This window comes from Podarcis bocagei (assembly GCF_964188305.1).
Source record: "Podarcis bocagei genome assembly, chromosome: 13".
Classification (NCBI taxonomy): domain Eukaryota; kingdom Metazoa; phylum Chordata; class Lepidosauria; order Squamata; family Lacertidae; genus Podarcis; species Podarcis bocagei.
The window spans coordinates 953,002-976,260 of NC_138138.1; the positions used below are offsets into that span (position 1 = coordinate 953,002).

Consider the following 23,259-nt stretch of genomic DNA (forward strand, 5'->3'; position numbering starts at 1 on the left):
AGGCTGATTTCACCCCTCTTCTTCCAAGAACAGAAAGCTGCGGTAAGTTTCTGTGCCTTGCATAGCTGTCAACCTTCCCTTTCTGGGCGGGAAAGTCCCTTATTCCAGCGCCGTTTCCCACTGCTTCTTGCTGCTATCTTGGATTGTTAGATATCCCGTAGACTGTCCCCGGGATAAGTGAGGCTGCTGATCCCTTATTTTCAAGGCTGCTGATCCCTTTTCAAAATTGAAAGTTGACAGCTATGGTGCCTTGAGGGGGTGGGTTGGCTCCCTACAGACAGACTTCACCGCTACCCACTTCTGGGACTGTTGACCCAATGGATTACCTTGGAAGACAACTGCTTAGAATCATAGAATCATAGAATCATAGAGTTGGAAGAGACCACAAGGGCCATCGAGTCCAACCCCCTGCCAAGCAGGATACACCATCAGAGCACTCCTGACATATGGTTGTCAAGCCTCTGCTTAAAGACCTCCAAAGTAGGAGACTCCACCACACTCCTTGGCAGCAAATTCCACTGTCGAACAGCTCTTACTGTCAGGAAGTTCTTCCTAAAGTTTAGGTGGAATCTAAATCTAAATCTTTGAAGGTGACGCGGAAACTACAACTAATCCAGAATGCGGCAGCTAGACTGGTGACTGGGAGCGGCCGCCGAGACCATATAACACCGGTCTTGAAAGACCTGCATTGGCTCCCAGTACGTTTCCGAGCACAATTCAAAGTGTTGGTGCTGACCTTTAAAGCCCTAAACGGCCTCGGTCCAGTATACCTGAAGGAGCGTCTCCACCCCCATCAGTCTGCCCGGACGCTGAGGTCCAGCGCCGAGGGCCTTCTGGCGGTTCCCTCACTGCGAGAAGCAAAGCTACAGGGAACCAGGCAGAGGGCCTTCTCGGTAGTGGCGCCCGCCCTGTGGAACGCCCTTCCAGCAGATGTCAAAGCGATAAACAACTATCTGACATTCAGGAGACATCTTAAGGCAGCCCTGTTCAGGGAAGTTTTTAACGTGTGACATTTTATTGTATTTTTGGTTTTTATGGAAGCCGCCCAGAGTGGCTGGGGAGGCCCAGCCAGATGGGCGGGGTATAAATAATAAATTATTATTATTATTATTATTATTATTATTCTTTCTTGTAGTTTGGATCCATTGCTCCGTGTCCGCTTCTCTGGAGCAGCAGAAAACAACCTTTCTCCCTCCTCTATGTGACATCCTTTTATATATTTGAACATGGCTATCATATCACCCCTTAACCTCCTCTTCTCCAGGCTAAACATGCCCAGCTCCCTTAGCCGTTCCTCATAAGGCATCGTTTCCAGGCCTTTGACCATTTTGGTTGCCCTCCTCTGGACACGTTCCAGTTTGTCAGTGTCCTTCTTGAATTGTGGTGCCCAGAACTGGACACAGTACTCCAGGTGTGGTCTGACCAGAGCAGAATACAGTGGCACTATTACTTCCCTTGATCTAGATGCTATACTCCTATTGATGCAGCCCAGAATTGCATTGGCTTTTTTAGCTGCCGCGTCACACTGTTGGCTCATGTCAAGTTTGTGGTCAACCAAGACTCCTAGATCCTTTTCACATGTACTGCTCTCAAGCCAGGTGTCACCCATCTTGTATTTGTGCCTCTCATTTTTTTTGCCCAAGTGTAATACTTTACATTTCTCCCTGTTAAAATTCATCTTGTTTGTTTTTGCCCAGTTCTCTAATCTGTCAAGATCGTTTTGAAGTGTGATCCTGTCCTCTGGGGTGTTAGCCACCCCTCCCAGTTTGGTGTCATCTGCAAATTTGATCAGGATGCCCTTGAGTCCATCATCCAAGTCGTTGATAAAGATGTTGAATAAGACTGGGCCCAAGACAGAACCCTGTGGCACCCCACTAGTCACTCTTCTCCAGGATGAAGAGGAACCATTGATGAGCACCCTTTGGGTTCGGTCAGTCAGCCAGTTACAAATCCACTGAGTGGTAGCATAGTCAAGACCGCATTTTACCAGCTTCTTTACAAGAATATCATGGGGCACCTTGTCAAATGCCTTGCTGAAATCAAGGTAGGCTACATCCACTGAGTTCCCTTCATCTACCAGGCTTGTAATTCTGTCAAAAAACGAGATCAGGTTAGTCTGACATGACTTATTTTTCAGAAATCCATGCTGACTATTGGTGATCACAGCATTCCTTTCTAGGTGCTCACAGACTGTTTGCTTAATGATCTGCTCCAGAATCTTCCCTGCTATTGATGTCAGACTGACTGGGCGGTAATTATTTGGGTCCTCTCTTTTCCCCTTTTTGAAAATAGGGACAACATTTGCCCTCCTCCAGTCTGCCGGGACTTCGCCTGTTCTCCAGGAATTCTCAAAGATGACTGCCAGTGGTTCTGAGATCACATCTGCCAGTTCTTTTAATACTCTTGGATGCAATTCATCTGGCCCTGGAGACTTGAATACATCTAAACTAGCCAAATATTCTTGTACTATCTCCTTAGTTATTCTGGGCTGTGTTTCCTTTGCTGAATCATTTGCTCCAAATTCTTCAGGTCGGGCATTGTTTTCTTTATCGGAGAAGACTGAGGCAAAGAAGGCATTGAGGAGTTCAGCCCTTTCTGTGTCCCCTGTTTGCATTTCACCATCTTCTCCTCTGAGTGACCCCACTGTTTCTTTGTTCTTCCTTTTGCTACGAACATACCCATAAAAGCCTTTTTTGTTGCTTTTAACCTCTCTAGCAAGCCTGAGTTCATTCTGTGCTTTAGCTTTTCTGACTTTGTGTCTACACGTGCTGGCTATTTGTTTGAATTCCTCTTTGGTGGTTTCCCCCCTTTTCCATTTTTTGTACACATCCTTTTTAATCTTAATTCAGTTAAAAGTTCTTTAGATAGCCACCCTGGCTTCTTTAGGCACCTTCCATGTTTCCGTCTCATTGGTATTGCCTGACGTTGTGCTTTTACTATCTCCCTCTTAACAAACTCCCAGCCATCATGAACTCCCTTTCCTTTTAGTATTGCTGTCCATGGGATCTCACCCAGCACTTCCCTAAGTTTTATGAAGTCGGCTTTCTTAAAGTCAAGAAATTGAGTCCTAGCATGCTTGGCTGCTCCTTTCCGCTGTATAGTAAACTTCAGAAGAGCATGATCACTCGTGCCTAATGATCCTTCCACATCTACCCCACTAACTAGGTCATCAACATTGGTTAGGACCAGATCTAAAACGGCTGTTCCTCTTGTTGCTTCTCCCACTTTCTGGACAATGAAGTTGTCTGCAAGGCCAGTGAGGAATCTGTTTGACCTTATGCTCTTGGCTGAGTTTGACGTCCAACAAATATCCGGGTAATTGAAGTCCCCCATTACTACTATCTCCCTTCCTTTTGCATGCTTGGCCATCTGTTCCAGGAAGGCATCATCTATGTCCTCCGTTTGGCTTGGGGATCTATAGTAAACTCCCACAATGAGGTCTCTGTTATTCTTCTCTCCCTTAATTTTGACCCAAATGCTCTCACTTTGGCTTTGAGGTTCTAAATCTTGGATCTCTTACCAGGTATACACATCCCTGACATATAACGCCACTCCTCCTCCTTTCTTGTCTGGTCTGTTTCTCTGAAATAGATTGTATCCCCCCATTATTACATTCCAATCGTGGGACTTATCCCACCAGGTTTCAGTGATGCCTATTATGTCATATTTAGTTTGCTGTACCAAGAGCTCAAGCTCATCTTGTTTATTTCCCATGCTTTGCGCATTAGTGTACAGACATTGAAGTCCATTAATCATTCCCCCGTGTCTCTTATTTAGTTTGGAGTTAGAGAGAAAGGATCTTAGGCTTCATTTTGTAGACAGTGCCTCCAAACCCTGAGTCAGCCACAGGACTATCGCCCAGTAAGCTAAAAGTCTCAGTTGTTTTGGTCTCATTTCAGGTATACTTTTATACAGAGAGAATCTACCTGTCTACAGGAACTGACCTAAATAATATCCCATACATCCGTTTAGCATCAAGCGTTGCCATCATCATTTCAGTCTTTGTTGGGGTAAGCCTGCCTTACTTTCGCCTTTTTTCTGCCCCTTAAAGTCTCAAAGCTCAGTCTGCTCCAAAGGATGTTCCTGCGCTGCAAACTTTAGCAGCAGTTTTGTGCCAGCACTTAGGAATACAGTGTACATACGCTTCAGGTTACAGACTCCGCTAACCCAGAAATAGTGCTTCAGGTTAAGAACTTTGCTTCAGGATGAGAACAGAAATTGTGCTCTGGTGGCACAGCAGCAGCAGGAGATTAGCTAAAGTGGTGCTTCAGGAACGAATTAAGTACTTAACCCGAGGTACCAGCATGCTCCTTGGAAGCCAGCAACCCCCCAATGCCACCTCTCTTTACGGGACCACCTCTCCTGGTATGCCCCACAGAGGACCTAAGGCCCATGAATAACCATAGTTTAGAGGTCCCGGGCCCTAAGGAAGTCAGGCTATCCTCCACCAGGGCCAGGGACTTTTCAGTGATGGCTCCGACCTGGTGGAATGCTCTGTCCCAGGAGACTAGGGCCCTTCAGGATTTAACCTCCTTCCATTGGGCCTGTAAGACAGAGCTATTCCGCCTGGCCTTTAATTTGAATTCAGCCTGATCTTTTATTTCCCTTCTCTTCCCTCCCCCTCCCCTTTTATGAAGATCACCCGCTCTGAGACCCCACAGCTAATTCTCCCCTGGCCTCCTCGCTGGCCCAAGTAGGACCAATTCAGCCAGCTAGACTTGGGGGTTATCTAATGCTTATTTCCCCTAAATTGATTTCTGAATTTTGAATTTTATTGTTATTCATGTTTTTATGCTGTATTTTATGCTGCTTTTACAATTAAGTGTTTTAAATTTGTTGTTAGCCGCCCTGAGCCCAGTTTTTGAACCGGGAAGGGCGGGGTATAAATAAATTATTATTATTATTATTATTATTATTATTATTATTATTATTATTATTACCACTGCACAGGAAGGCACCTTATACCAAGTCAGATACTTTGTGCATCTAACTCTGTATTGTCCACACTGACTGGCAGCAGCTCTCCAGGCTTTCAGCCTTTCCTGGCCCACCTGGCCTGAGCCTTGGAGGGAGGGGCTCACAGCATTGACACTCCAACAGATCTTGCCTCCTCGTGAGGTTCCCGGGGAGATCACCAAGGCTAGTATAGAGCAGTATGTTCTTCTGTATGTCCAGCTTCCAGCACCAGCCAAAGTTCATACATACTCTCACTACACACAGCCCCACTTGGCTCCCTGTTCTCTATCAAGGTGAGGTGGTAAAAGACCCACCCGTTTGTTTCTGAGCCCTGTCTCTCACCTCCATTTTAAACTTACTAAGAACCCTGCAAGGTTGGTTAAGCTGAGACTGAGTGCTGCGTCCTTCCTTTTTCACATGCTTTCTTTCCCTTGCTGTTACATTCTCTAGATATTTTACGTTGACTCAATGGGGCGAAAGTTCCTGCTGCTCCTTGCTTTTGGCATGTGCACCATCCTCTGCATCGTATTAACCATGAACCTTGAACTTCAGGTTGGTTGGTTTTTCCCGAACTCTTCAAGCACCAATGTCCTCGAAAGCCAAGCGTTACTCCGTCGATTGCTCCTTGGCTATGTGCACGCTAGCAACTGAAAGAGCATCACTCCTTTTGATGGCTCTTTCGCTGTGTACGCATTAATACTTTGAAATGCAGCAACGTCGCTTCTCTTCTGCTGCGTTTCAAGTTGTGTTTTCACATTGCTGTGCACACCAGAGAGGAGGCACCTGGTGCATACTGCATGTTGGGTTTCCCCACCTCTGCAACCCACCTGCCCGCAGACAGATGAAGCTGTCAACTGCATATTTCTTTCACAAAATTTATATACCACTTGTTCATTAAATTAAAAAAGCCCTCAGAGTTTCACAATAGGAATAAAACAATGAAATTATTTCAACAGTTTATAACCACTACAGTCGTACCTTGAATCCCGGACACCCTGGAACTTGAACGTTTTGGCTCCTGAATGCCACAAACCTGGAAGTGAGTGTTCCGGTTTGCGAACATTCTTTTGGAACCTGAACGTCTGATGGGGCTTCCACGGCTTCTGATTGACTGCAGGAGATTCCTGCAGCAAATCAGAAGCTGCAATTTGGTTTTCGACTTCCAAGGTACAACTGTATCTTGAAACCTTTATTAAAAAAATTAAAACATGTGCTGGCATTTTACATGTCACCTAAACTGTTGAGCTAAGTCTGGGACCTTTTGCAGACCAAAAACTGCATGCCAGTGGTGGGTTGGGCTAGAAGCAAAAGTAGGCTGAGCAATGAACTCACATCATTTGCCTTTGCAGAATAGGCTGGTTTCTGCACACACCTTCCCCAACTCCTCTCTCGCCTCCGTCCAGGCATGCAAGAGGCATGATCAAAGTTCAAAGAGCACATTTCCAGCTGGGCAAAAACACACTGAAGGAGGGTGTGTGGAGCAAGGCTGATATGGCCTTGGAATAGGTAGCAGCTCTCTATAAATGAGTGTGAGTGATCGAGGCCTCGCATTAACATCGCTCCTATTTACACAGTTGATACGTGGGGACCATACCTTTATCAAAATGTCATATTTGGTTTGGATAATAATAATAATAATAATAATAATAATAATAATAATAATAATAATTTATTTATACCCCACCCATCTGGCTGAGTTTCCCCAGCCACTCTGGGCGGCTCCCAATCAAGTGTTAAAAACAGTACAGCATTAAATATTAAAAACTTCCCTGAACAGGGCTGCCTTCAGATGTCTTTTAAAGATAGGATAGCTGCTTATTTCCTTCACCTCTGAAGGGAGGGTGTTCCACAGGGTGGGCGCCACTACCAAGAAGGCCCTCTGTCTGGTTCCCTGTAACCTCACTTTTCGCAATGAGGGAACTGCCAGAAGGCCCTCAGCGCTGGATCTCAGTGTCCGGGCTGAACGATGGGGTGGAGACGCTCCTTCAGGTATACAGGACCATCAGGTATACAGGACCGAAGATTCTAACAACCCTTCTGTGCAGCACAAGGTGCTTAAAAAAGGACCAGATCTTTCCCTTGCTATCCCATCAGAGATGCTCCTCTGGCACTGGCACATTTTCAAGAAGGGGGCCAGGCCTCCCCCAAACCCTGCAGCAATCCTCAAGAGGACGCACCAGGACGAAGATGCTTGGCTGTACCGCGTCCTTTTGAGAATCGCCAGGGATGTGGCAAGGTGAAGCATGTTCGCAGGCCAAGTCAGCCTGGCCAGGTTGGGAGGGGTGTCGTGCGTGTGACATCATGCACATGTGGTGGGCGCAACTCATTTTGGGCACAACTCAGTGCCGCTGTCCTCTGGATTCTTCCCAATGGGAAGTGATCTCTCATGAGTAAACAGCGTCTGATTGACCAATAACATCAGCGATTACATCAAAAGCGCTTTGCCCAAACCTAGCAAGCTTGACACGCTCTCACAACTCTCTCCAACAGGGAGATGCCTTGTGGATGTCTTACGTCAATGCGCTCCTCATCAATATTTTCCTCATGGGACATGCCGTCGGACCTAGTAAGTGCTCAGGTGATACGCAGAGTTCCTTGGAGGAGGCGCAGGATGTGAAGAGCAAAAGGTTTCCCAGGACCGAGGGTGGTCAGGCATCCAAAGCCTTTATTTATCCTCAGCCCCTTCCACTACAGTGTGTCAGGAGCCAGAGTCAGGTGTAGATCAGCAATATAAAAAACACAGTGCCAGCAAAAACTCTTACAAAACAGCGCAGCCCTCATGATCCCAGCAACTCTTCCCTTTCCAGTGAGGTTAGGCCGACTCTCTCCTTGTCCTTCCACTGGCAGGTGAAGACTGTTTTATTCTGGCAGGCCTTTGGGAACTGACTGTTTTGTTGTTTTTAAGGAAAGGGTCGTAGTGTTTTTAGTGTTTTTATTATCTGCATTTTAACAGATTTTGGGCTTCTTTGTTTTTTCATTGTTTTAATCCCGTTACAGTTTAATGCAGAAGTCAGCAAACTTTTTCAGCAGGGGGCCGATCCACTGTCCCTCAGACCTAGTGGGGGGCCGGACTATATTTTGAAAAATATGTATGCACTAATTCCTATGCCCCACAAATAACCCAGAGATGCATTTTAAATAAAAGCACACATTCTACTCATGTAAAAACACCAGGCAGGCCCCACAAATAACCCAGAGATGCATTTTAAATAAAAGCACACATTCTACTCATGTAAAAACATGCTGATTCCCGGACCGTCCGCGGGCCAGATTTAGAAGGCGATTGGGCCGGATCCAGCCCCCGAGCCTTAGTTTGCCTACCCATGGTTTAACGTAATGGGATTAAATATGAGGTTACAGTTTTGTAAGATCCCTTGAGTCCCAGGTTCTGTGGAAAGAGCAGGGTACAAAAGAATAATGAAAATAATAGTAGATGGGTTTCTAAGACTGAAGAACACTGATCTACTGGGCTTCGTAGTGAACCACAGAAGTCCCAATGAAGGATTGAAGGCCAGGATGACCAGTTGAGAGCCAGGCCAGAGCCATGTTTGAACCTCTGAGAGGCATTTCAAAACGCAAGCAGCTAAAAACTATTTTTCTCTCTTGCCTTGCAAACAGCAAGCTTTGCAAACATTAAGTAGGTCACAGGAAGATTCTGCAGGTGCAGGAAGTTTGCCAGTTGAGGTTAAGCCATTTCTGAGAAACGACCCCTGACAAACAGGACGTAGCTAACCACCTAGAGAAACTGTCAAAACCACAGGATGCGTTTCCAGTAAACACCTGCTCAAGTCCAGTTCCAGGAACTGGTAAATAGTTTATAAGCTTCTGGCGCCATCTAGTGATTAGGGCAAGCTTGGAACCGAACACGGCAGCCACCAATGTGATTGGTAGAAGCTATGATGAATATGCAATAGATAGGGAGTGGTGAGGGGTTGGGCTATGCTTAGCAAGAAGGTATATAAGCAGACTACTCCTAAGGAGGGGCGGGCATTTTCTCATTTTTCTGAAATGCACCCTTTGCTTTTGTCTGACAAAACCAATAAAAAACTTTTTCTTTAAGAAACTTTGCTGCCTGGTTTTACATTCCTGGTCTAAATACCGAAGTCCCTTTCATTTGGTGCCGTAAGTGACTCGGATCTTAAGGACCCTAAGTCCTGACCAGGAGGCAGCTCCCTTGCCCTCTGGGCAAGGACGGCAGGGGGCCAACGGACCTCCTGCCTCCAAGGCGCGCCCCGAACTTTTCTTCGGAGGAGGACAGAAGGCGACTTGACCCTCTGCTGTCTGCATCCTGGAGGAGAGCAACGGATTGAAGAATCGAGGTTCCTAAGTCACACAATCGGCCGTCAGTGGGTGAGTAAATGACAACGGGTCCCGTTAACATAGCCTCCTTATTTAATAATTAAGGAGAAGGCGGATCTTGATCACATCCGCAGTGTGCCTGGACAAAGGGGAAGGAGTGTCCCCTTGATGCCCAGTCACACTTAGGTATTAAGAAGAGAGAAAGGGGGGCGGAATTGTTGGGTGGTTAGTTTGTTGTACAACGTCTAGCGAAAGAGGCACTCCTTGTGCATGTATGTTACAGGGTGACTGTATGGATGAATGAGCGGCCGGGATTTAGGTATCCCTTGGTCAGGCGCGAGTAGGGTTGTGCATTTCTTCGGCCGGGCGACCGCGCCAAGTCACAATCTGCAGCGAAAGTTGTATGTTTGGAAAGAGTGACACCGTCCGGACAAAGTGTGAATTGAGTCTGTGAGTCTGTGAATTTTTGGTGTGGTGACGTTGTAAAGGGCCATACTGAATATGGGTGGGGGTGCATCGACCGGGAATGTCACTCCCCTTCAATGTATGTTGAACAACTTTAAAAAAGGATTCAGTGGAGACTATGGTGTCACAATGACGCCGGAACGCCTAAGAACTCTGTGTGAACTAGATTGGCCAACCCAAGGAACCCAATGGCCGTCCATCGGCACCTTTGACCGGTCCCTGGTCGCCAGTTTATGGGCAAATATCATCAAGGACCAGGGGGGACATCCTGACCAAATCCCCTATATAGACAGTTGGCTGAGTGTAATAGATCACAATCCCCCCTGGTTGAAGAAGTGCAGGACTGAATATTGCAAAGTCATGGCCCTCAGGGCTGAAGTTAGGGGCGCAAAGGCAGGAAAATGTCCCAAGAAACCCATTTACCAGGGACCCGAGGCAGAAGTCCTAGCCCCACCGCCGTACGTTCCACCAACCGTAGTGGCCCCCTTAGGAGAACAGGGACAAGTCCCTCAGGTCCCCAACGCTCCACCACTGCCGCCGCCCCAATATGTCCCAATAGGCGCTGAAGGGGGAAAACCTGCCACCCCAGGAGAAGACAAGACAGAGCCCAGTGAGCAGATCCTAGAAGAAATATATCCCCATCTTAAGACCTTGAGGGAAGGGGTGGCCAAAAAGAGGACCAACACCACCATGTATCGAGACGCTGTAAAAGCCTATCGCCATGCCCGAGACAAAGCATTGGGCCTATATATAAAACAATGTAAGGCCGCTACAGAGGCAGGAACAGCCGTCATGACCCCCCTTCGTGTAGTTTTCGACAACCCGCCTCCAGCGCCCCCGGCGCCTGCGGCAGGAGCAGACGGCGCCGGTGCCCCACCGCCACCTCCGCCGCCCCAAAGAACCTTTACCCTTCAATATGTTCCTTTTACCACCACTGATTTGTTTAACTGGAAGACCCACACCCCGCCATTCGCTGAAAAACCCCAGGCAATGTTGGACCTACTGTCGTCTATATTTGCAGCCCATGAACCCACCTGGCCAGATTGCCAGCAATTACTGAGTACCCTTTTCACCTCTGAGGAAAGGAGGAGAATCAACACCCAGGCTTTGGAATATTTGAGGGATCAACAGGTGGCTGAACAGGAATGGCCAAATCGATATCCCCTAGCGGACCCACATTGGGACCCAAATAATGCGGACAACCGCACCACCTTAACCACCTACCGAGAAATTCTCTTACATGGGATACGTAGGGCAGCTAAGAAACCAACTGACCTGTCCAAAGTTTCAGGGGTCCTGCAGAGGCCAGATGAATCTCCAGGCGAATTCTTGGAATGCCTGATGGACGCTTACAGAACTTGGACCCCCTTTGACCCCGAGATCCCCGCGCATGAGTTAATGGTCAATGCCTCCTTCATAGGACAGTGTGCAAAAGACATCAGAGTAAAGATTCAAAAACAACCGGGGTTCCAAGGCATGACCAGGTCCCAACTCATGGCCATCGCCCAGAAAGTCTTTGAGCAAAGAGGGGATGTTGAGAAGAGGGAGAAAAAGCAGTGGATGAAGGAAAAGGCGGCCGTAATAGCCGCGGCGATCGCGCACCGCCCAGGGAACCGGGAGGTCCGCCGCAGTCAGTCAGAGTCCCGCAGTCGAGGGGGAGGAAGAAATCAAGCTTTAGGAAGAAACCAGTGTGCAATATGTAAACAAGAAGGCCACTGGAAAGCCGAGTGTCCCCAGAACCAGCCCGGAAGGACGGGAGGAGGCCGAGGACGGGAGCGCCGGGGCAGGATAGTGGAAGGAAGATACGCCAGAGGACCAGACCGGACAGACCTTGTGGGTCTGGCAGCCATGGGCGACTATCAAGACTAGGATGGACCGGGTTCCTCCCTTGTAGGCACACAGCCAGCCTCCTCAGGTTCCCAATCGGAACCCATGGTCAAAATCAAATTAGGGAACCGACTTATCAATTTTATGATCGATACCGGTGCCCAATACTCAGTCCTAACTACACCCCTTCAACGTGAAAGCCAGAGAACAGTGAATATAGTGGGGGCAACTGGCAATTATTCAAGAAAACCTTTCCTGCAACCCTTGGACTGTCAGATCGGGGGGCGTCACCTGACCCATCAATTCTTGTACATACCTGAGTGCCCAGTGCCCTTGTTAGGAAGAGACGTCCTCTCCAAACTACAGGCTCAAATTACCTTCACCCCCAAGGGACCTGAGTTGAAATTGCCCCCCCAGGCAAGTGGCATAATGTCAATTACAGTGCCCAGAGAACATTCGTGGGGATTTCTAGCAGCACTGGCCACCGAGCCCCAGTCAGTCTCCTCGACTGACCATATCCCGAGAAACCTCAGAGCGCCACCTGGCGTCTGGGCTGAAGACAATCCTCCGGGATTGGCCATCAATATACCACCTATCATAGTCAAATTAAAGCCTTTTGCAACGCCGGTGTCTGTAAGACAATATCCCTTGCCACGCCAGGCAGTGGAAGGAATAAAGAAACATTTAGACCGTTTGCTCAAGTACGGGCTACTCAAACCGTGCCAATCTGAATGGAACACCCCTTTATTGCCGGTCAAAAAGCCTAATACCAATGACTACCGTCCGGCACAGGACTTGAGGGTAGTCAACCAAGCTACAGAGACCCTACATCCCAATGTGCCCAACCCATACACCTTACTGAGTCTCATCCCACCTGAAGCCACCTTCTTCACGGTACTGGACCTCAAAGACGCCTTTTTCTGTTGCCGCCTGGCCCCTCAAAGCCAACCCCTTTTCGCCTTCCAGTGGGAGGACCCAGTAACCGGTACAAAAGGGCAACTCACTTGGACGAGACTTCCCCAAGGCTTTAAGAACTCTCCCACTCTTTTTGGCACAGCATTGGCAAAAGACTTGGCACAGTACCCTTCCGTACCTGGCCACAAGGTGGTGCTACAGTACGTTGATGACATCATTCTGGCCGCAGTAGACTATGAGACGTGTAGGGAGGGCACCGAAGGATTGCTCCACCTGCTGTGGGAGGCGGGATACAAAGTTTCCCAAAAGAAAGCTCAATTATGCCAAACAGAAGTGAAGTACTTAGGCTTTAATGTGTCACACCAGCAGAGGGCACTGCGCCCTGAGAGAAAGGAAGCCATCTGTTGCATGAAGGAACCCACTACCAGAAAACAGTTGAGGGGTTTCCTAGGAGCAGCAGGTTTTTGCAGAATCTGGATCCCAGGCTTCAGTATTTTAGCCAAACCTCTCAATGAGAGTACTAGAGGAGGAGAAAGAGATCCCTTTGAGTGGGGACCGGCCCAACAAGAAGCCTTTGAGACTATTAAACAGTGTCTAATGGCCGCACCAGCCCTGGGTTTGCCAAATCCCGGAAAAGCATTCCAACTGTATGTGCATGAACAGAACGGCGTGGCAGCTGGGGTCCTAACTCAGAAACTAGGCAGCTGGAATCGGCCTGTCGCCTATCTCTCCAAACAATTGGACCCCACAGCAAAAGGATGGCCACCCTGTATGCGGGCCGTCGCCGCCACGGCCACAATAGTAGAAGAAGCAGGCAAGTTCACGTTCGGCCAAGAGATGCATGTGAATGTGCCCCACTCCGTTCTCACCCTTATGGAGTTTAAGGGGAACTATTGGATGACCAACCCTCGCATGGCCAAGTACCAAGGACTTTTGTGTGAAAACCCCAGAATACACCTACGGGTTGTCAACACCCTCAATCCAGCTACTCTACTGCCCTTGCCTGACACAGACACGATAGAACACCACGATTGTCTCCAAGTGATGGATGAGGTTTATTCCAGCAGACCGGACCTGAAGGACGAGCCGCTGAAAAATCCAGACGTTGTATACTACACAGATGGCAGCAGCTTCATCCTGGACGGCGTCCGGAAAGCCGGGTATGCTGTAGTGACCAATGAGGAAGTCGTGGAAGCAGAACCCCTGTCCCCCGGCACCTCTGCCCAAAAGGCCGAATTGATTGGACTGACCAGGGCCCTGCAATTGGCAGCTGGATGTAAGGCTAACATCTATACAGATTCCAAGTATGCCTTCTTGACCCTGCATGCGCATGGAGCCCTCTGGAAGGAGCGAGGCCTGATCGGAGCCCACGGGAAAGCCCTGAAATACGGTCCAGAGGTTGAGACGCTACTGGAAGCGGTGTGGGCCCCCGAAAAGATCGCTGTGATGCATTGTAAAGGCCATGGGAGAGGCCGGGACATGGTCACTAGGGGCAACCGGAGAGCAGACAGCGCGGCTCGTGAGGCAGCTTTGAAACCTCCGCCAGCACTCAATGCAGCCCTCATCCCAGAACTCACTCCAGACGATGTGGAACCGCGCTACACACCTGAGGAAAAGCAGTGGGCACGCCAGGAAGGAGCAACACTCCAGGAGGGATGGTTCCGTCTACCGGACAACCGTGTGTTTGTGCCCCAACATCTGGCTAGCGTGATTGTGAAGAACTACCACGAGTCCACTCATCTAGGGGGTCCAGCTGCCAGAGCACACCTTGGGAGACTTTTCTATATCACTAACCTTTCTCAACTAGTTGCTGCTATATCCCAGAGGTGTGTCCTGTGCGCCAAGAACACCCCCAGACAAGGCCACCTCCCTCCACCAGGTGTACAACACGTGGGCTTTACCCCTATGGAAAGCCTGATTGTGGACTTAATTGAACTACCACCAGCAAGGGGCATCAAATACCTGCTTGTGTTTGTCTGCACCCTCACGGGCTGGACAGAAGCGTACCCCACTAGAACAGAGAAAGCTCGGGAGGTGACCAAGAAACTGTTGCATGAACTCATACCCCGTTTTGGCCTCCCCAGAAGTATTGGCAGTGACAATGGGCCAGCCTTCATTGATAAGGTTGTGCAAGAAGTATGCAAAGCGTTGCAGATTAGATGGAGACTCCACGCAGCCTACAGGCCCCAGAGTTCGGGAAAAACCGAGCGCATGAATCGCACCCTGAAGACCCATTTGGCCAAACTGACACAGGAAACAGGCCTATGCTGGATAGATGTCCTGCCCCTTGCCTTGTTTCGGGTCCGGAGCGCTCCAACCAAGAGACTGAGACTCTCACCCTTTGAACTTTTGTATGGCAGGCCACCCCCTTTCGTCAGAGACATCCCCGCCAGTTTGGGCCGGGTGGGAGACCATATTACCCAGGAACAAGTGCAATCCTTGTCCCGTGTGTTTAATTCCCTTTCCAGGTACACCCTCGAGCGCACGCCGTGCAGTCTTGCTGAGCCGGTCCACCAGTTCCAGCCAGGAGACTCCGTGTGGTTAAAAGAGTGGAAGCGCGACCCCCTCATCCCCAAGTGGCGAGGCCCGTACACCGTCCTCCTCTCCACTCCAACTGCGGTGAAAGTAGCCGAGGTGACTCCCTGGATCCATCACACGCGTCTGAAGAAGTCTGAGGGTGTCTGGACTTGCAAAAGAAATCCTGCTGACCCTCTGAAACTGACTCTCTCCAAAAACCCCTGTGTCTGACGCCACCGGGAGCGCGTTGGGCCACGGGCAACGAGACCCTGCGACGGATCATCACCTTGTGTCTGACGCCACCGGGAGTGCGTTGGGCCACGGGCAACGAGATCCTGCGACTGACCATCACAAAGACTTTCACAGAGACTTTTCCCTTTTCTCTATTCTGTGTTGTATTGATTTGTTCTATGTTCTACAGTCCTGCCCCTACCGAGCCATACCAACCCTTCTGGACTGCTGAACTCTGCTACAAGTGGTTCGTCTTGCCTGTGGTAAGGGACGGCTTGCTCGTCGACGTCTGGGAACGGGGGCCTAACAGGGCAGCCGCACTGAGGCATCCCACGGACCCCCTGTGGCTGATTGTCCACGACACATCCCAGCGCAAGTGGGTATTGCTCCTACGGGAGGTCGAGGATACGGTCGAACTCTATCGAGTTTTCACCCGCTCCTGTTTTGGTGGGGGGATATCCAACTGTCTAAGGGGAGGCGGAGCACAGTACCAACCCCATTTGGTATATCACGCCCAGACCTTGGCCCGTGCGTTGACAGAACATTGGTTCAGGCATTGAATGGGAGGGAGCTTGACCCCGGGGCGTATTGAAATTGCTGAACAAGTGCCCGTAAATCCTGCAGCCCCGCCTGTAGTTGTTGTGGTGGCCCGAACTTCCCAAAATCCCAGAGTAAAACCTGAACTAATAGGCTTGGTAACTCCACACCTAATACCCTTGGACGTAGCAGGATACTCTTGTGGCTGCATAAGGGTTGCCACCCCAGGGTTTCAGCCTCCCTTCGCCCTGGTTAGAGGACACGTGGGCGACAACCACCCAATAGGACCGGCAGGTCGACAGTCAGTTCTCCTAGCCTCAGAAGAATCCAGACCCTGGTATAGACCCTGGAACGTTGATGGCCCTGAATTAGCGGAGCTCCTGGACATTGCCTATCTGCAGGCTCAGGCAGGGCTCCGCCGGTGGTATCTTGGCAACTAGGTATAGGAACCTCACCGTATGCAGAGACGCCCTTCCCCTTTGGAACCATATCACGAGGCCTGGTCAGAGCAGCAGTGTTACAAGTGGTTTGCCCGACCAGTAACCCGCAGAAGCTTCTTTTTGCAGGAAGGAGCGTTCAGGTGTGGCCACTATACCTTTACCCTACGTCAACACACCACTCTTCCCTTGTGGCTGGTCTATAGAGCTTCGGAGGCTCAGGAGTGGGTTCTTAGACCTGTCGGCCTAATCCGAGGAGTAGGCCCCACTTTTGAAGCTTACAGGGTCTACTGCCATCCCCACAGTTCCCGAGGCCTAGCAGTGTATCACTCCCGGACGGATACCTTTCCCTGGGAAGAGTGGGACCGCTACGTGTGTGCACGCTGTTCACGTCGTAGCAGGGCCAGGAGTTAGAGGCCCCATGCCCTGGCCTTGGTGGGCCACCATCCTTTTTGCTTGCGGGATTGCCATTTTTGTAGGATTTCTGTGTTGGTGGTACAGTCCCCTGTTTTGGGGCGCTGAACAAGATGAGGAATCAGGTCATCCCCTGGCTCCTATGGGTCCTCACCTCGCAAATGGCCACGGGGTGGAAGGACAACACCTTCCTGAACATGACAACGGCGGTAGCCAAGAGCCTGAATAGGTCAGAATGTTGGGTATGTGTGCATGTCCCCATGCACCTAGGGCAGGGAATCCCCATAACAGGAGTACCTTTCTCAATGAATGCTACTTCTTTTCGAAGGCTGATGATAGTAGGGCCTCCGTGGCTGAACGAGACCTACATGGTTCCCCAACACCACATTTGGAAACTTGACAGGGTCATAGAGGGAGGCCCATGCATACACAGGAGCGTAGCGCCTGTGGACGGTGCCTTTTGGAAGGCCCGGTACCATACCCCCCTTTGGAGGGACTACTGGTGGAAACCGGACATTCCAGACGAAATTTTTGTGGGCAATCACTCAGGGTGTACGTACGTACACAATGTGACTTTCGCTCGAAGGTACGCAGTTGACGTCCCCCTTGCAACACCGGGGTGGAGGAAGGGATGGTTTTGGCTATGCGATCACACCGCTTACAAAACATTGCCTCGTAATTGGTATGGGACCTGCAGCTTAGGAACCTTGGCCCCAGGGCTCACGATCCATGATACATTCCCTGGGAAGGTACGCCCCCGCTACCGCAGGGCATGGAATCCCTTGGCAGAAAACCCTTTGGTGGTCAGAAACACAGCCTTTCACTCCTTTATGAGATCGTTTTTCCCTGGCCTTGGAGTTTTTGAGGTGGAAAGAGCACTGGTCAATATTTCAGCCTCCCTGGAAATCTTTGCGGCCTCCACCGCAGACGCTTTAACCACCTTGCAGGAGGAGATAGCACAAATGGCCCAAATGGCTAACTCTACAGCTGATGCCCTTATGGCCCTTCAGCTGGAAATCAGGCAGATGGCCGCTACCACTATACAGAACAGGATTGCTTTGGACTACCTACTGGCCAGCCAAGGAGGGGTTTGTGCCCTTCTGAACTCCTCCTGCTGTGTATACATTAATCGAGACCAACGAGTGCTGACTGATATTGGGCAAATTAGGGAATTAGCATCCATATACAACCAAAGTAAGCGGGTGGAGAATGATGTTGACCGTATCAAGAAGCAAGCTGACTTGTTCCACAAGATTAGTCAAGATGGTGCAGGTCTACCCAGTATATGGAGTTGGCTTACTTCTTGGCTCCCAGGTTGGTCATGGTTAAAAGAGATTTTACTTGTGATTCTGGTTTTCTTTCTCATTGTAATCGCCTTATCATGTCTTGTGCCTTGCCTTATTCAGATTGTACGCCAAATGGTGAGCCGCTCAGTTAATGCAGCAACACGCACACAAATTCTGGCTCTCTACGATTTTGTATCTATAGATCCATCAAGCGAAAATGAAGAACCGTAACCGGTCTGCATTTCCGTGATGGAAAGGGGGGAATGAAGGATTGAAGGCCAGGATGACCAGTTGAGAGCCAGGCCAGAGCCATGTTTGAACCTCTGAGAGGCATTTCAAAACGCAAGCAGCTAAAAACTATTTTTCTCTCTTGCCTTGCAAACAGCAAGCTTTGCAAACATTAAGTAGGTCACAGGAAGATTCTGCAGGTGCAGGAAGTTTGCCAGTTGAGGTTAAGCCATTTCTGAGAAACGACCCCTGACAAACAGGACGTAGCTAACCACCTAGAGAAACTGTCAAAACCACAGGATGCGTTTCCAGTAAACACCTGCTCAAGTCCAGTTCCAGGAACTGGTAAATAGTTTATAAGCTTCTGGCGCCATCTAGTGATTAGGGCAAGCTTGGAACCGAACACGGCAGCCACCAATGTGATTGGTAGAAGCTATGATGAATATGCAATAGATAGGGAGTGGTGAGGGGTTGGGCTATGCTTAGCAAGAAGGTATATAAGCAGACTACTCCTAAGGAGGGGCGGGCATTTTCTCATTTTTCTGAAATGCACCCTTTGCTTTTGTCTGACAAAACCAATAAAAAACTTTTTCTTTAAGAAACTTTGCTGCCTGGTTTTACATTCCTGGTCTAAATACCGAAGTCCCTTTCACCACGATCCTGTTTTCTGTTGATGTTTGTTAATGGTATGTTCAGAAAATCTCCGAATAAAAGTAGTTTGTAGCACTTTACATGAAAAAACCATTTAAAAAATGGAATGCCATTTTGAGGCCAATGGTTTTATAGTATTAAAGACTGTTTGAAAGGTTTCTAATCTGCTTTTCAAGGGGGGAGACTTCACAAAGTGGTGTAGAAAATAAGCACCAAAGTATGGCCCAACTTTACAAGGGACGCGGGTGGCGCTGTGCGTTAAACCACAGAGCCTAGGACTTGCCAATCAGAAGGTTGGCGGTTCAAATCCCCGCAACGGGGTGAGCTCCCGTTGCTCAGTCCCTGCTCCTGCCAACCTAGCAGTTCGAAAGCATCTCAAAGTGCAAGTAGATAAATAGATACCGCTCCGACGGGAAGGTAAATGGTGTTTCCGTGCACTGCTCTGGTTCACCAGAAGCGGCTTAGTCATGTTGGCCACATGACCCGGAAAAACTGTCTGTGGATAAACATTGGCTCCCTCGGCCAATAAAGCGAGATGAGCGCTGCAACCCCAGAGTCGGTCACGACTGGACCTAATGGTCAGGGGTCCCTTTACCTTTATGGCCCAACTTTAAAACTTTTTAAAAATCTTCTTTGTGGTTAAAAAATATATAACAACAAATGGCCCCAACAAAATACCTCAATGCATGAGATGTGTGTGTGTGTTATTTTGTTGTTTTTGTTTTAACTATTTACTTGCGTTTTTACCTTGTATTTTATCCTGTGAACGGCCCTGAGAATATATATAAACATATATATAAACAGTTAAGCAGTTACTAAACAGAGGCAAGATTAAACCACTTTAAGAATAGTTCCCTTTTTTAAAAAATAAAAATAAAAAAATCTCCTTCCAACGAGCAGTGAACTCTTTTCTCTACACAGGTGCTCTTCCCAACCTGATAATAGCAAAGATTTTCCTTCAGTCCTCGCGGTCCTCAGCCTATGTGGTTGGGGGTTTTGTGCATTGGTTCCTAAACTTCTTCAGCATTGTGACCTTCCTCAATATCCAGGTGAGTGATTCTGGTGGTCCGTGGGTGTTCTGAACCTTCTACAGCGAAGGGCTGTAGCTCAGCAGTAGAGTATCTGCTTGGCATGCAGAAGGATGTTGAGGACCTAGGAAGCTGCCTTGTCCCTCACTAGTCCATCTAGCTAAGCACTACACTGACTACCAGAGGCTCTCTAGGGTTTCAGACAGGGAGTCTTTCTCAGTCCTACTTGGAGTCGTCGGGGGTTGAACTGAGCACCTTCTACATGCAAGGCAGATGCTCTGACACTGAACTATGGTATTTCCTGTAAAAAAACAAAACAAAACGTAAGATTCTAGTCCTCCTAATTCTAGGTAAAGGGTTGAATACAAACATAAGAAGCTGCCTTATATCAAGCCAGTAGTGTCTACACGGACTGGCAGTGGCTCTCCAAGGTTTCAGAGAAGGGGCCGCTCCCAGTTCCCCCTGGACTTGCCAGGGATTGAATTTGCCCCAGCCATGGGCATAGCCGGGGGGGGGGGAAGCTCTCCTCCCCTCCCCCCAAAATCAAGTAATTAAATAAAAATACTTAAGTAAAAGTATAAATTGTAGAAAAATATTGGCAGATTTTCCCCCCGAGCACTTGGGGTCAAAAGAAAGGAATTTAAAACAACTGCTGCTGAGACATTTCATTCTGAATCTGCTAGACAGAGCCAGACAGAGGATGATGACAGGTAGGTGTTCTCCCTGCCCCCTAAATCCTGGCTAGGCCTATGGCCATAGACCTTTCCCACCTTAGGTAGGATGGAGAAAGCACATTCCACGCCTACCCTCACCTGGTCCCAAAACTTCCCTTCTGGGGTGTTACTAGAGAGAGAGATGGAAACCAAGCCTTATGAGGAACAGTTGAAGGAGTTGGGTATGTTTAGCCTGGATAAGAGAAGACAGAGCACTGACAGAGAATTGTAGAGTTGGGCTCAAGTGTCATCTGGTAGCTATCTTCAAATATCTGAAGGGCTGCCACATAGAATACAGAGCAAGCTCTCCCCCCCCCCATTGCTCCAGAGGACAGGGCCCAAACTAATGTAGTCAAATGGCAAGAAAGAATATCCCAGGTAAACATCAGGCAGAACTGTCGACAGTGGAACCAGCTATGTCAGAGGATTCTCTGGCTGTAAATTCTGCACTGTAGCAGGGGGTGGGACCAGAATACCCTTGCCAGGGGGTCCCTTCCAAACCTTCAATTCTATGATTCTATGAGATAACCCGGCCTTGAGTTCCTTGAAGGAAAAAAGCACTGGGGAAATATAATGTGCTAAATTAATAAGCTTATGCCTTTCTGTGGGTGGATCTACACACGGGGGGGGGGAACCCACTATAGATAAGTCATAAAAATTAAATCTTTATAACAAAAGAAAAAAAAACCCTCTATGTAAAATCACATAGAAAAGTTTCCTGCTCTACAGCGCCATCTGGTGTTGCATGTTTATAATACATTTAAAACTCAGTTTTTTGACTCATGTTGCTGAGCCCTGTTTCTCTCTCTGTGTGTGTTGCTGCTCCTGTTCCTTTCCAGAAATACATCGGATTCTTCAGCTTCCTCATCTGCTGTCCGATATGTGCTGCCACCTTCTTTTTCATCTTAAAGATGATCCCAGAAACCACGCACCAGACTTTTCTGGAAATCAGGAAGCAACTGCCCATCTACGTGGCCCAAAGGCAGATCAACAAGATGGAGCGAATGCCGAGGAGAAACACCAGGCGGGCGTTGGGGGAGGGGCAAAACCCCGTGTAGAATTTGATTATAAACATTTATAATCGAGCCATGATCCCAAGGGAATCTCTACGGTTGTCCATCAGCTGTCTCAGCACCGTTGACACGCCAGTATTGAGGTTTTGCCTCGGTTAATTCATTGCCCACCCTCCACCCTAAAGTGTGGGCTCCAAACTTAGGTGGGGTCCGAGAAATAACACACCCAAGTAGAGAGGTGCGTCTTCCACATTTGATAGAAACTGCATAATGCCAGGCACATCGCCGTGGGGAGGGAATTCGACATCTTAGCGAATGACACAAAAAAGGGGGGTAGTGTGGGGTGGGTGGGAGGCCATGGCTCCGGGCACAGATTTCTGGGGGGACGTGAGGTGGGGCAGCCAGGTGCGTCCACAACAGGCTCCTTCATCAAGACCTGAGCCATTGGGGGACAAGGCAAGGTGCACCCGGGCTCGGCCTTCAGGCCTGGGGTGGTAGCGGCGCCTCTTTCTTCTTGTGACCAGCGAAGGAACGCCCGCGTACCTCCCACCCCTGGGCTGGCTGAGAGGAAGGGAGTGTGGGCCCTGCTGCTGCCGCCCACTGAAAAGAGGTGAGAGGCTCCACCTGGATGGGGAGGGTGAGAGGCAGGCGGGGAAAGAGCAGTCATGTTCTCCAGTCAGACCATTGCGGCTCGGTCGCTCCAGTGGCGTTGGCGGTGAGGGCTGGGATGGTACAGCAGGCTCTGTTCAGCCTCCATTAGGGCGGTTCATTAATATTTTTTTTAAAAAATGCCTGCTCCAAAGGTCTTATCTTACTACACTAGGGATTACCGTATTTTTTTGCTCCATAAGACACACTCTTTCCCTCCTGAAAAGTAAGAAATGTGTGTGCAAGCGGGAAGCAGGGGGAAAAGCCCCCAAGAGCCGCACACACCCTCCCCATGGCTCTTGCGGGCTTTTCCCCAGGAGGGAGAAGGGACTGACTGTTTTCCCCCTGGCTTTGGGTAAATCAGTCATAAAGTCAATTGATACCACCTCCCATGGTTTCTCTGGTGTAGGTAAGGGTTCCAGTAACCCCGCAGGTGCCAACCTCTCCCCCTTCACTCTCTGGCAAACCTGGCACCCTCGTACATACTGCTTCACATCCTCTCTCACCCGTGGCCACCAAAACTGCCTGGTGACTAGTAACATAGTTTTATGTTGTCCAAAATGTCCTACCGTGGGGTTGTCATGCATCTGTTTGAGTATTCTGTTTCTCAATTCCCCCTCAGGTATGTACAAGGCCCCTCTATAGTACAATGCTCCGTCCTTAACTTCAACCCCCCCCCCCCCGGAGTTTCCCCGGTGATATCAATTTCTCGCATTTTGGTTTGTGCATATTGATCATCCCTCATCAACCCGGCTAGCTCTTGCCTCCCGACGAACACTCCCCCACACACCCATTTGTCCTCGGGAATGACATGTCGTGCTTCTGGTCCTCCCTCCCCTTCCTCGTATTCAGGCTTGCGAGAGAGGGCATCTGCTCTGACATTTTCCTTCCCGGGCACGTACCTAATTTCAAAATTAAACTTGGAAAACTCTTGAGCCCACCGCACCTGTCGTTGGTTGAGCACTCTTGCCGTTCTCCAATATTCCAGGTTCTTGTGGTCAGTACACACCTGGACCTTGTGCTGTGCGCCTATGAGAAAATGTCGCCACCGTCAGAAAGCCTCGTGAATTGCCAGCAGTTCTCGATCGTACACT

General features: G+C 49.1%; 1 protein-coding gene across 1 annotated transcript; it reads left to right on the forward strand.

The window, feature by feature from the left end:
• Nucleotides 1-3,921: 3,921 nt before the first annotated feature.
• On the forward strand, nucleotides 3,922-21,596 carry LOC308572497 (solute carrier family 2, facilitated glucose transporter member 5-like). The gene is made up of 5 exons (XM_081168634.1): nucleotides 3,922-4,010; nucleotides 5,407-5,508; nucleotides 7,447-7,522; nucleotides 19,685-19,812; nucleotides 21,344-21,596. Exons 2-5 carry the CDS (start codon nucleotides 5,425-5,427, stop codon nucleotides 21,560-21,562), a joined length of 507 nt encoding a protein of 168 aa, XP_081024760.1. The 5' UTR covers nucleotides 3,922-4,010; nucleotides 5,407-5,424; the 3' UTR covers nucleotides 21,563-21,596.
• The last annotated feature ends 1,663 nt before the right edge of the window (nucleotides 21,597-23,259 follow it).